The 14338-nt window shown below is 43.0% G+C and overlaps 1 protein-coding gene across 1 annotated transcript in view; it reads left to right on the top strand.

Moving 5' to 3' along the window:
* Positions 1–13840, top strand: part of LOC137334130 (protein SPMIP7) — a 54297-nt gene extending 40457 nt beyond the window's left edge. Inside the window, exons 5-9 of the mRNA XM_067998656.1 lie at positions 10543–10616; positions 10930–10971; positions 11058–11165; positions 12664–12771; positions 13717–13840. Of these exons, the coding sequence (XP_067854757.1) occupies positions 10543–10616; positions 10930–10971; positions 11058–11165; positions 12664–12771; positions 13717–13840 (456 nt within the window). The remainder of the gene's footprint in view (positions 1–10542; positions 10617–10929; positions 10972–11057; positions 11166–12663; positions 12772–13716) is intronic.
* The last annotated feature ends 498 nt before the right edge of the window (positions 13841–14338 follow it).

The raw sequence follows: 14338 nt of genomic DNA on the forward strand, positions 1-14338 counted from the left end.
TGTACCTAGATTATTTGGAGGAGGAAGCAAATGAACAGGAGGGAACCTACCTGGTGCTAACCAGTGTTCAAGGATTAGTGGCTCTGTAGAACATTTTTAGACTATACTGAGCAGTATTCTACCTGGGAAGTGGTAAGGGAGCTTTGTGGCCTACAAGAGCATGACTTCTGCTCCAATCCATGGTAAGAAACAGTGAAAGTTATCATTGCATTGAACTTCTTTACATCAAGGTCATTCCAGGCTGGCAGAGGTGAGATATTGAACATCTATCAGTCATCGGTGCATAGGTGCATCCAGCAAGTGATAGATGCCCTGTTCACACAAGACAATAATTGTATTAAGTTCCCTATAGAAGTCTGGGATATCCTGGCTAGAGGTCTCATATTCTACTGCATAGCAGGATTTCCCAGTGTGCATGGGGTTATTGATGGAGCCCACAGGCTCCTCCTGGCAGTAGTACCCACTATCTGAACAGGAAGATGTATTATTCCATCAATGTCCAGCTGGTGTTTAACAATCAGGTCTGCATTATGCAAGTGGCTGCCAGACACCCAGACAGCTGTCATTAGGGTTCTGAACCTTTGGAATTCTCTACCCCAGAGGGCTGTGAGTGCTCAGTCGTTGAGTATATTCAAGACTGAGATTGTTAGATTTTTGGGAATCAAGGGAAATGGGGATAAAGTGGGAAAGTGTAGTTGAGGTAGAAGATTAGCCATGATCTTTTTGAATGGCGGAGCAGGCTCGAGGGGCCTTATGACTTACTCCTGCTCCTATTTCTTCTGTTCTTATTAGAATTCATTCTGAGGCAGTCATCTGTACCCCCCCCTCATTTTTGCAAATTAAAATAAAGTGTTGACTCCTTGTCAATTAAGGGTACCCACTGCTACCTTGGCTACTCACTCTTTCGCATCATCCTAGCATGCCCGCTAAGAGAAGATATAACAATACCCCTGGCCCTCCACATTGGCATTCTGAGACAGTTCTTATGGTCTTTGGACAGGTCAGGGCGTTATGCTGCAAAAGTCTCCTGCATCATAAAAACACATAGAAGTTACAATACAGAAACAGGCCATTCAGACCAAGCATTCCATGTCAGTGTTTACCCTCTACATGAGCAAATAGTTCTAATAAGATTTACCCACTTTGTTCCCATATCCCTTTAACCCTTATACTATATCCACCTATCCATTTTAATCTTGAATGTTGACATAGTTTCTGCCTCAACCATTAACCCTGGAAGTGAATTTCACAGCCTCACAACTGTCTGTGTGAAGAAGTTTCTCCTGCCCTATTATTTTGACTCTTTTCAATTTAAACTTGTATCTATGACTCTTGTTCTTAACCCCTTAACTACTGGAAACATGCTTGTTGCATCCTTCACAATATTATGGGTGGACATAAAAGATCCTATGGCAGTATTTCAAAGAAGAGCAGGGGAGTTCTCCCCCATGTCGTGGCCAATATTTATCCCTCATCCAACATCAGTAAAACAGATTATCTGGACGTTTATCACATTGTGGGACCTTACTGTGCGCAAATTGGTTGCCTTGTTTCCTACATTACAACAGTGACTGCACTTCTAGTAAGAAAATACTTAATTGGCTGTGAAGCGCTTTTGAACGTCATGAGGTCATGAAAGGCACTATATAAATCTTTCTTCTTTAGAGTCATAGAGTTATACAGCACGGATAGAGGCCCTTCGGCCCATCGTGTCCGCGCCGGCCATCAAGCCCAGTCTAATCTAATCCCATATTCCAGCATTTGGTCCGTAGCCTTGTATGCTATGGCATTTCAAGTGCTCATCCAAATGCTTCTTGAATGTTGTGAGGGTTCCTGCCTCCACAACCCTCTCAGGCAGTGAGTTCCAGACTCCAACCACCCTCTGGGTGAAAAAGTTCTTTCTCAAATCCCCTCTAAACCTCCCGCCTTTTACCTTGAATCTATGCCCCCTTGTTATAGAACCCTCAACGAAGGGAAAAAGCTCCTGAGTATCCATCCTATCTATGCCCCTCATAATTTTGTACACCTCAATCATGTCCCCCCTCAGCCTCCTCTGCTCCAAGGAAAACAAACCCAATCTTCCCAGTCTCTCTTCATAGCTGAAGCGCTCCAGCCCTGGTAACATCCTGGTGAATCTCCTCTGCACCCTCTCCAAAGCGATCACATCCTTCCTGTAGTGCGGCAACCAGAACTGCACACAGTACTCCAGCTGTGGCCTAACCAGTGTTTTATACAGCTCCATCATAACCTCCTTGCTCTTATATTCTATGCCTCGGCTAATAAAGGCAAGTATCCCATATGCCTTCTTTACCACCTTATCTACCTGTTCCGCCGCCTTCAGGGATCTGTGAACTTGCACACCAAGATCCCTCTAACCCTCTGTCTTGCCTAGGGTCCTCCCATTCATTGTGTAGTCCCTTGCCTTGTTAGTCCCTCCAAAGTGCATCACCTCGCACTTTTCCGGGTTAAATTCCATTTGCCACTGTTCCGCCCATCTGACCAACCCATCTATATCGTCCTGCAGACTGAGGCTATCCTCCTCGCTATTTACCACCCTACCAATTTTTGTATCATCAGCGAACTTACTGATCATACCTTTTACATTCATATCCAAGTCTATAAATGCAAATTGTTTGTGTAATTTATCAAGAATTTTCTCAACCACCGCTGGATTCACCTCCTCTCCAAAATCTTTCTCTTTAGTGAAGGCTGATGTAAAGTACTTATTAAATACCTCTGCCATTTTTTGATCATCATCCATAAATTGACAATTCTCTCATCTCAGGAGTCCCACCTCACTTTTAATAGTTCTCTTTGTACTGATATACTTGTCAAATACTTTACCTCTCCTTTGGTGTATTTTAATTTTTTTCCCCTCACACTCCCTCTTAGCTTTCCATATCCCACTCTTAAATTTTTTTAAGAGTAAACTTGCAAGGAGAGTAAACTTGCAAGGAACATACAAGTGGACTGTAAAAGCTTCTACAAATATGTAAAAAGAAAAAGATTAGTGAAGACAAATGTAGGTCCCTTACAGTCAGAAACGGGAGAATTTATAATGGGGAACAAGGAAATGGCAGAGCAATTAAACAAATACTTTTGTTCTGTCTTCATGGAAGAGGACACAAGTAAGTTCCCAGAAATGCTAGGGAACCAAGGGACTCGTGAGAAGGAGGAATTAAAGGAAATTAGTATTAGTAAAAAAAAATAGTGCTGGACAAATTAATGGGACTGAAAGCCGATAAATCCCCAGGGCCTGATAATCTGCATCCCAGAGTACTAAAAGAGGTAGCCATGGAAATAGTGGATGCATTAGTTGTCATCTTCCAAAATTCTATAGATTACGGAACAGTTCCTGCAGATTGGAGTGTGGCAAATGTAACCCCACTATTTAAAAAAGGAGGGAGAGAGAAAACAGGGAACTACATCAGTAGTAGGGAAAATGCTAGAGTCTATTATAAAAGATGTGATAACAGGACACTTAGAAAATATCAACGGGATTAGACAAAGTCAACATGGATTTATGAAAGGGAAATCATGTTTGACAAACCTACTGGAGTTTTTTGAGGATGTATCTGGTAGAATAGATAAGGGAGAACCAGTGGATGTGGTTTATTTGGATTTTCAGAAGGCCTTTGATAAAGTTCCACATAAGAGATTAGTGTGCAAAATTAAAGCACATGGGATTGGTGGTAATATACTGGCATGAATTGAAAATTGGTTAACAGACAGGAAACAGAGAATAGGAATAAATGGGTCTTTTTCGGGGTGGCAGGTAGTGGCTAGTGGGGTACCGCAGGCATGAGTGCTTGGGCCCCAGCTATTCACAATATTTATCAATGATTTGGATGAGGGAACCAAATGTAATATTTCCAAGTTTGCTGACGACACAAAACTAGGTGAGATCGTGAGTTGTGAGGAGGATGCAAAGAGGCTTCAAGGCAATTTAGACAAGTTGAGTGAGTGGGCAAATACTTGGCAGATGCAATATATTGTGGATAAATGTGAAGTTATCCACTTCGGAAGGAAAAACAGAACCAATTTCCCAAAGTGGTCCTAATACAAGCGCAGGAACCCTATTTAAATATTTTAATGAGCCCAGCGTTTATTTCAGGCAGCCACCAGGGACACCTAAGAAGCACCTTAACCAACATGGCAGCTGTTGCACTTCATGTACATTTCCAGCACAGCAAAACCGGTATGTTGAACACCCATTTAGCGGCAGTAAACTGGGAGAAATGCTATTGAATTTCTACCCCGTCATCTCTTTTAAAAAAATAAATTGCACTGTTTCTTGTGTGCCAATTTCTCCTTCCACTTCACCTCAGCTAGCTCGCTTCTCATCTTTCTAAAATCTGCCCTATTCCAATCTGGTTTTCTAGTTTTTGTACTGGCTTTTTCGCTTTCTAGTTGGATCTTAAACCTTATCATATTATGGTCACTACTACCAAGGTGCTCACACACATTTAACTCATCTACCTATATCATTACTCATAAACAGGTCTAACAGCACTCAACCCTTATAGGACTGCTAACATTCTGCTTGAAGAAGGAATCCTGTACATATTTTAGGAATTACATTCTAGTTTTCTCCATCTACTCCCTTTCTGTCCCAATCGATAAGTGGACAGTTAAAATTCCAAAACAATAATTTTGTTATTCCTACTCATCTCTCTAATCTGACTGCAGATTTTTTCTCCCATTTCCTTCCCATAATTTGGAGGTCTATAATACACCTCTACTAATATTTGATCCCCAACAATATTGGCCAATTGAGCTATTTAAACTACTTAAGGATGTTAAATTTTTGTGGTTTGAACTATACAAGCCATTTTAACTGTTTCTAAACATGTCTCCATTGGCCTCTGAAACACACCATGGAAACAGAGGCGAGTTGCAGCCAGCACCCATTTGGACCTTTAAATCAGTGATTGACACTTGTGAAGAAAAGGTGAGTTTTTGCAGCAGGGCAATCAGTTCTCTCAGACAAACCTTTGGCTGGGAGTTCTTTGTGTTTAGACTGAGATTTCTTTGTTCACACTCAGAATTCTTCACATATTCACCTACATTTTGGACCCCCTCAAACTGACACCATCAGGATGGGGGTGGGGGGGGGGTGCGCAATGGATTTATTCAGCAGTACAGCTGAGGAAGAGGCACATTACCATCCGCGGCAGGCACGGCATGCAGTTCTGGGAGTTGCAGCTCCACAAGACAGAGGTGTGCCACAAGGACCGACAGAAGAGCAGGAGGGGACCAATGGAGGGGCCAAGGTCGCAGGAGGCGCTACTCACGTGAGAGGCAGAGGCTGAGCTTCCCGGACCCCTCCGAGGAGCAGTGCCTATGAAGGCTAAGATTGAGTGGCCAGGTCATGACAGACATCTGCTGGCTCCTTCATGCAGAGATGCTCATGGCTGGCCCTAGTGGCCACGCATTACCCGTCACAGTTAAAGTCACCAGCGCCCTCGATTTCTTCGCCTCCGGATGCTTCCAGGGTGCAACCGATGACATCACCAGGATCTCTCAGTCGCCTGCACATAAGTGTATATGACAGGCCATGGATAGCTTGTTTGCTAAGGCATCCGACTACGTCAATTTCCCCATCGACATCAGCCATACAGAGATGGCAGTGGGTTTCCACTCTCTGGCTGGCTTCCTATGGGTACAGGGCGCAATTAATTGCACACACGTAGCAATCCGAGGACCTGCACATGAGCCAGGATGGTTCATCAACCGAAAGCGGCATCATTCCATCAACGCACAGCTGGGTGTGCGACGACTGGGAGAAGTTTCTGCAGATGTGTGCCATATTTCCTGGCAGCTTCCATGATTCCTTCATTTTGCGCGAATCCAACATCCCAGCCCTCCTCCACGCACAAGACAGACTTAAGGGCTGGATCCTTGGAAACAAGGGATACTGCCTGCAGACATGGCTCATGACACCTCAGAGAAACCCCACCAGCGAGGTACAGCGACAGTATAATTGCAGTCACATCACCACTAGGTCTGTCACTGAACAAGCCAAAGGAATGCTCAAGATGCGCTTCAGGTGCCTGGATTGATCTGGAGGATCACTTCAATACTCACTGGCGAGGGTGTGTAGAATAATAGTTGTGTGTTGCGTCCTGCACAAGAGAGAGGGTTACAGGTGGATAAGGTCCCATTTGCTCATGAAGTATCCGCATCTGCCATCAACATTGAAGAAGACGAGGAAGAGGAGGAGGATGATGATGGGCAATCCATTGGCAGAACAGCGGCACTGATCGTGATGCCAGGGAGTCACTCATATTTGATAGATTCTCATAAGGAGATTTGCAAAGTGAAGATAGTGAAGTACTCAGACCACCTGGAATGATGACCACCAACACCAGTTTCCAACCCCCCCAACGTTTGCACAAAACAGTCCTACAACCACACATACACCCATTATAAACGCACCCAATAGGTGGCATCAAGTCTTGCCGTTCATGATGAGGTGCATGCAAGGGCAATTTCACAAAAGGGACTCAAGAATGGACAAGACGTGGCAGTGGTGGTGACAAGTATGACATTATGGACATAAAAAAACCAGAAATGAAAAACATGACATTTAGTCACACACCCTTGTGTATACCGTTGGTGATCACAAAACCTTTGCCTTCCTCTTCCTACTACTTCTACAAGGTGTATCCCTTGTGGCATCAGCAGAGGTGGTGGCATGTTGCTTAGGTCCTTGCCCTGACTGCTGAGATGCTCTCAGCCTACGCCCTCTGAATTCTGGAGCCCGTGAGAGCCTCGCCAAAGACTGCTCCACCTGCACCTGTGCAGGGGCAGTCTCGGCTATCGGGAGATGGGGCAGCATTGCAGGTACCGGTTGAGTGGGGGGCAATGGGTGAGACGTGGGGGTGCTTTGAGTGGAGTCCCCACTTCCATGATCCCTTTCGCCATCATCCCTCTTCTGGGCCAGGGCCATATCACTCCTATCACTGCTGCTAATGTATCCGTCTGCCTGTTTAAGGTGGCAAAATGTTGGTCATCCTGAGCCCACACGGCCGTTGTCAGGGCCTGAGCGGACTCGTTTGTGAGCCATGCTTGAAGATCAATGAAGGCTGCCATTCTCTCCATCGCAGACGTTCCCGCACTTACCTGCGCCACCAGTCCACTAATGCTGGAGATGGATTCCTCCATCCTCTATACTATTGTGGAGCAAGAGCGTGGCACGTCTTCCAGTACATCGCAAGGGTGAATCTGCACCTCGATCATTCTCCTTTTCAAGGATGGCCCCCGAGTATGCCCACCGACGTGGTCTCTCCACAGCTGCCCCTGCCACCAGTGTCTGCTGGTGCTCACTTGGGTGTGGTGAATCATTAAGTGACAACCCAACTAACTCTAATAGGACCCATCGAGGTTTGAGTATCTGCGCTGGTGCATGGCTCGCAATGATGTGGCGGTGCGCCCTCAGAGGCATGGAGCTCCTCTGAGGAGTTGCCCTCGTCCACATCATCTGCCTGTTCAGCACTCTTTGAAGGCCCTGGAAGAGAACATACAGCAATATTAAATTTCATCGCAGAAGTGATGTTGCGATGAGCATACTGAGGTGTTGCAGCAGGTCAATCATTGATAACATCAATTCACGTTGTATGTGAGGGATGTTAAAGTTCTGTTACCAGACGTTTGCGGGGTGCATCTCCGATAGCCAGGCATTCCTGCGTCTGGCTTAGTTCCAACGCCTCCTCCTCCGCCTGTGTCAGGGGCGCTATTTGTGGTGGCCCCCCTCCAGTCCTACTCCTTTCCCTTGCATTTTGCACTCTCTTCTACAAAGGGAGAAAGAACAGACGTATGAGTGAGTGAGGCTGACAGGGTCACCCGATGGATACATTGCTTTGAGTAAGGCTGCCCATGAAAGAGATGCTTCAGAGGGAGACTATCAGACAGATTCATGACATTGCACAGGTTTGGGGTAAGTGGGAGTGGTGGGTTCACAAACGGGGAGGTGAGGAAGTTTGCAGAAAGTGAAGGTAATAATGAGACTTAAGTGGGTATGAGGAGTTATGTGATGGAGTAAGCTTGGCAAGACAGAGTGTTGGGGGGGGTGGGGTGATGTACACCACAGGATGTAGGTGAATCATTAACTATACTCACTTTTCCTGACCTGGTTGGGTCATTAAAGTGCTTCCTGCACTGCACCCACAACCTTGCCACAGTGCTCCTGCTGCTCACCTCCTCTGCCACCTCGAACCAGGCCTTGGTGGCAGAGGCAGGGCACATCCTCCTTTCCCCCGGGTATAGGACTTCCCGCCTACTCCTCACACCGACCATTAACAACTCAAGTGAGAAGTCAGTAAAGCGGGATGCTGCCTTTGTAACAACAGCAATTGTACTTCAAAGTAATTAATTATATGTGAAGCACTTTGGAACATTTCTGAAAGATATGATAACATGCTGCACACATGCAAATTCTTTCTTCCTTTCATTTTTATTAAACTAATGAACCCACCCTTCAAATCTCTTTGAATAAAATTTGTTACTTGGAAGACAGCTTTGATGTAGCATTGTTTTGGCTTGCGGGGTTAACGAACTGTAGACCTTAGTTGTAGGTTAACTTTATTTGATTTTTCATGAAGACATAATAGTTCTTACAAATCACCCTAGTTTCCTCCCTGGTGATATGCTAGTTTCATTTAAATGAGGATTCTTTTCCCCCATCATTTTATCTGTCAATTAGATAGAGAACATAGTTCCACTGCGTGGATGTTCACAGAGTTCTCTTTTTTTTGTTCACTGAACTCATTAGTTCAAGAAATTATAGCAATTATTTGTGTATCTAGGATTGCAACGGGATCTTGATAAATTGGGCCAGTGGGCCGATGAATGGCAGATGGAGTTTAATTTAGATAAATGTGAGGTGATGCATTTTGGTAGATCGAATCGGGCCAGGACCTACTCCGTTAATGGTAGGGCGTTGGGGAGAGTTATAGAACAAAGAGATCTAGGAGTACAGATTCACAGCTCCTTGAAAGTGGAGTCACAGGTGGATAGGGTGGTGAAGAAGGCATTCGGCATGCCTGGTTTCATTGGTCAGAACATTGAATGCAGGAGTTGGGATGTCTTGTTGAAGTTGTACAGGGCATTGGTGAGGCCACACTTGGAGTACTGTGTACAGTTCTGGTCACCCTATTATAGAAAGGATATTATTAAACTAGAAAGAGTGCAGAAAAGATTTACTAGGATGCTACCGGGACTTGATGGTTTGACTTACAGGGAGAGGTTAGACAGACTGGGACTTTATTCCCTGGAGAGTAGGAGGTTAAGGGGTGATCTTATAGAAGTCTATAAAATAATGAGGGGCATAGATAAGGTCGATAGTCAAAATCTTTTCCCAAAGGTAGGGGAGTCTATAACGAGGGGGCACAGATTTAAGGTGAGAGGGGAGAGATACAAAAGGATCCAGAGGGGCAATTTTTTCACTCAAAGGGTGGTGAGTGTCTGGAACGAGCTGCCAGAGGCAGTAGTAGAGGCGGGTACAATTTTGTCTTTTAAAAAGCATTTGGACAGTTACATGGGGAAGATGGGTATCGAGGGATATGGGCCAAGTGCAGGCAATTGGGACTAGCTTAGTGGTATAAACTGGGCGACATGGACATGTTGGGCCGAAGGGCCTGTTTCCATGTTGTAACTTCTATGATTCTATGATTCTATGATTATGGTAAGAGAAGTCTATGCCACACAGCAGCAGATAGCTAAATGTTTGGTAGAGTATATTCTTCCCAGTTACCATCTGAATGATAGGAATCGCAGAGGTTCAGTTAAGCCTGTCCCACTTGTTTCATTACCACTTTCTGGATTCCTTCAACTTGCTTCTATTGACAGTGCCTGTACGAAAGCTATGTGGAGTTCACCTAGCATGTTTATCAAACATTACTATTTAATTTAAGTACTGCACTCGACAAAAGTTTTTGGCTGAACTGTCTTAGCTCTAGGGATTGGAGTTCTTTAGCTAGGTCCTCCTTTCCCCTGAGTTGCTACTACTTTGGCACGCTTCGTTCAGCGTGTGAAGGATGCCAGAATGAAGATGAAAAATGGTTTGCCTGCCTTGTGGAGTTTTCTTCATTCTCTTAATGATTGACATCCTTCACACACATGCATGTACACATGCATACACACAATCAAGTTCCTACAATACGTGAAGGATGCCTATCATTTGAAGAGTGAAAATCCTATAAGGGAGGTAATCTATTTTTCCTAAATTATAAATGAGAGCTGATGTGAGCTGACCCAGGAGCAGAAGACTTGTTTTCCACTTTTCAGTATATTGATCTGGTACATTTAGGATCATCTAGTTGTACAAGAATTGAACTGAGTCCAAATCTGTTTGTTTTTACTTACTAGCTCCATTGGGCTGCTAAGTTCAGAACACTTGCAACTAATTTGTGTAAACTGTAGACACAGCTCATTGTTGAGGAGTGTTCATAGCACACTTTCCTTCTACAGTAAAAGGTAGTTAGTTAAAAGATTAAATTATAGACGTGGAAAGTTTATTTAGTTGTTTATCCTTCTTCCTAGGCTGTGAGTGGGATCGGATTCTGGGACAAATCTCAGTCTCGACCCTCAAGTGCTATAGCTAAACCGATCAACTTGTGAGTATTTCTCTTCTTACCACGTATTAAAATCAATCCTACTTCAACTCTCAAACCAATCTATTGCACATGATTCTAGCAAGTATTTTCAAGAAAATTACATTTACTTTTTTGTATGTATTGGATGTTATATGTGTCAATAGAATGTGTGGTTTATTGAAAAATAATTTTGTAAAGACCTTTCAGTTATTATTGTACTTAAATTTAACATAATAAAGGAACTCTAGAAATGTGGTTGGTTACGTGAATAAAGCTGTTTAAGAACCTGATTTTACTGCATTTCTGCAGAAATAACTAGTATTATCTTTTACAGTACAAGCCCTTTTCCCAGAATTCATCAAATTCCACTGTATAGGTGAGGCACCTAGTTCTACAATGATTGCAGAGTATTTTCCTGATGGTGGACTCAAAGTAACACTGCTTTCACTTTTTCTTTTGTAGTGGTTCTATTGGTGGTAATAATCTAGAGGATGTGGATAATCCTTACACTGAATTTACCCCCTTCACTGTTCATCGAACCCAAAAGCCACGACATACAGATACAACTCAGTACGTATCCAAAAATGTCATACTTGAGCTGTGGAAAAGCTGTCTTTACAGTAGTTCTACTGTGTTGTACCAAGTTACTGTTAAATCCGTTAAGTAGTCTGGAAGCATTACTTTACAATTTCAAAGGTGTATGAGGGATTCAGCATTTGTTTATTTAGGTGATAATTCTATCTGCCTGGGACAGTACATGGCTACATTGGTGAAAGAAATAGAGAAATTTAAGATATTTTTAGACTGCGAAGTAATATCTAGCTTTCTAATTTTTATTCTCACTATTTCCTTCCTATTTCTTGAAGATATGGTATTAAATGCATGAGCATCATGTCTGAACTTTTAACAAATCTGCTGAATTTTTGGAAAACAAAAAGGATATTTTAACATTAGTCATAGAGTTATACAGCACGGATAGAGGCCCTTCGGCCCATCGTGTCCGCGCCGGCCATCAGCCCTGTCTACTCTAATCCCATATTCCAGCATTTGGTCCGTAGCCTTGTATGCTATGGCATTTCAAGTGCTCATCCAAATGCTTCTTGAATGTTGTGAGGGTTCCTGCCTCCACAACCCTTTCAGACAGTGAGTTCCAGACTCCAACCACCCTCTGGGTGAAAAAGTTCTTTCTCAAATCCCCTCTAAACCTCCCGCCTTTTACCTTGAATCTATGTCCCCTTGTTATAGAACCCTCAACGAAGGGAAAAAGCTCCTTAGTATCCATCCTATCTGTGCCCCTCATAATTTTGTACACCTCAATCATGTCCCCCCTCAGCCTCCTCTGCTCCAAGAAAAACAAACCCAATCTTCCCAGTCTCTCTTCATAGCTGAAGCGCTCCAGCCCTGGTAACATCCTGGTGAATCTCCTCTGCACCCTCTCCAAAGCGATCACATCCTTCCTGTAGTGTGGCGACCAGAACTGCACACAGTACTCCAGCTGTGGCCTAACCAGTGTTTTATACAGCTCCATCATAACCTCCTTGCTCTTATATTCTATGCCTCAGCTAATAAAGGTAAGTATCCCATATGCCTTCTTTACCACCTTATCTACCTGTTCCGCCGCCTTCAGGGATCTGTGAACTTGCACACCAAGATTCCTCTGACCCTCTGTCTTGCCTAGGGTCCTCCCATTCATTGTGTATTCCCTTGCCTTGTTAGTCCCTCCAAAGTGCATCACCTCGCACTTTTCCGGGTTAAATTCCATTTGCCACTGTTCCGCCCATCTGACCAACCCATCTATATCGTCCTGCAGACTGAGGCTATCCTCCTCGCTATTTACCACCCTACCAATCTTTGTATCATCAGCGAACTTACTGATCATACCTTTTACTGATCATACCTTTTACATTCATATCCAAGTCATTAATGTAGACCACAAACAGCAAGAGGAAAATATACCCATTTGCTCACCACTTAAAGAACTATTTTCTTAAGTTTGATTTGATTCTGTTTCAGTTTATTCTTCCAGCAGCATTGCTACTTATTGTCTATATTATTTTCCTATCTTCAGTTGCCCAAATATACCTGGTTATACAGGTAAAAGTCAATGGACTGGCGCAGAACCTGATAAATCCAACTTTTCAAGAATGTTCCATCCACCTCCAGAACGAGTATATGGGTAAGTGTACTCTTACTGATGCTATTTATCATTTACATAAAGGCAAATGATGAAGTGCCAGGAGTGCCACAAAAATATTTAAATGAGCTGGCTTCACAACATGATGAGGTCAGCTCAATGCATCTATGTCAAATAGAGCTGAACTTCCATAACAATGTATGGTCAGCTAATTTAAATATTTTTGTGGCGCTGCATATGCATTGAGAGCACCACAGAGTTGGGGGCCAGAATTTTGGACACCAGCTGCTATTGAAGAACCTTAAAAGTGCCATCACTTTTTAAATAACAAGCCCCACCCCCTTAACACGTACACATACCATAATTAAAGCTAACTCTAAAATCCAAATTGTTATTGCCTTTAAATGGGAATACGGGGGCATTGCACGTACCTACAAACTGTGTGTTTCGACACAAGTTGGTTTTCCAAAGAACAACATCGCCATCTACAGATGGAAAAGTTGAACTTCATGAATACAAGGCTTTCCAGAGACATCAAGGTCATGGAACCAACCATTGTCAATGCTGCTCCGTGATTGGTTGACTTAACTTGAATTAATTTAAATCATATCTATCTTAAGACTCCAATCTCACTGATGATACTGATTTAAACATCAATATGGCAATCTTACCTAAATGTTATTTTAAGACAAATCAGTTTTTGACTTTTTTTTCCTTCTTGATTAATATGATTAAGGTTTACTGCAAGAAGTGTAAATGCAAGCCCAGACCACCAAACTGCACATTGCCAAACATTCTGAAAAAAATATATATTAATCAGTATACATTCAGGTTTTTATGCATTTCCTTTTTATCTTGTGCCAAAGTTCCTGTTTTACAGAGCTAATAATTTACAGTACTAATAAATACTGATGAGAGTGCAGGGAGAAGGCTTGAAGTGCAGTGCAAAGGTTCATCACAATCATAACTTGACCTTTTTTTTTCCAGAATTCCACAAGGCACTGAAACACAGTCAAAATATAGGCATCAAGCACCCTTTTCTAAGATGGTGACAACAGTTTCACCTTACAATCCCTTTCATCCAAAATCATCCAAAGCACTTCGTTTATAAATAAATAAATATAAGAAATTATATCTGCATGTGAGATCTGTGTGAAAACTGTGATTGCATATAGATTTATTCCTTTTTAAAATCTAGAATATGAAATGAATCTTTTTATAAACTTCCCTTTTTTGCCCCATCAATTTTCTCCCCTCTTCTCCTGAAGACATTGACTTTTGCCAGGTTATGGTTCTACAGTTGCAGCAGCACTATGGTGTATTACCCAATGGCCATGTATGAGCCTGGACAGTGAATATTCGGCAGATTATTCAACAGTTGGAGACATCAAAACTGAGCCTGATTTTCAAATCCATATATGCCTATGTTACAGCAGGAGCCATTGACTAGCTAACAGAAGCAGGGACCCTGTCTAAATTAAACAATAGAGACATTGGACCGGGTCTTGCTGGAAAAATAATGGCATATTAACGACACAAACCGTTATTAATGTGCAAATCGGCCAGCAAGTTCAGGGCATTAAAAGATACGCCGTGAGTTGTGAATCTC

The sequence above is a fragment of the Heptranchias perlo genome, chromosome 2 (assembly GCF_035084215.1).
Source record: "Heptranchias perlo isolate sHepPer1 chromosome 2, sHepPer1.hap1, whole genome shotgun sequence".
In the NCBI taxonomy this organism is placed as follows: Eukaryota; Metazoa; Chordata; class Chondrichthyes; order Hexanchiformes; family Hexanchidae; genus Heptranchias; species Heptranchias perlo.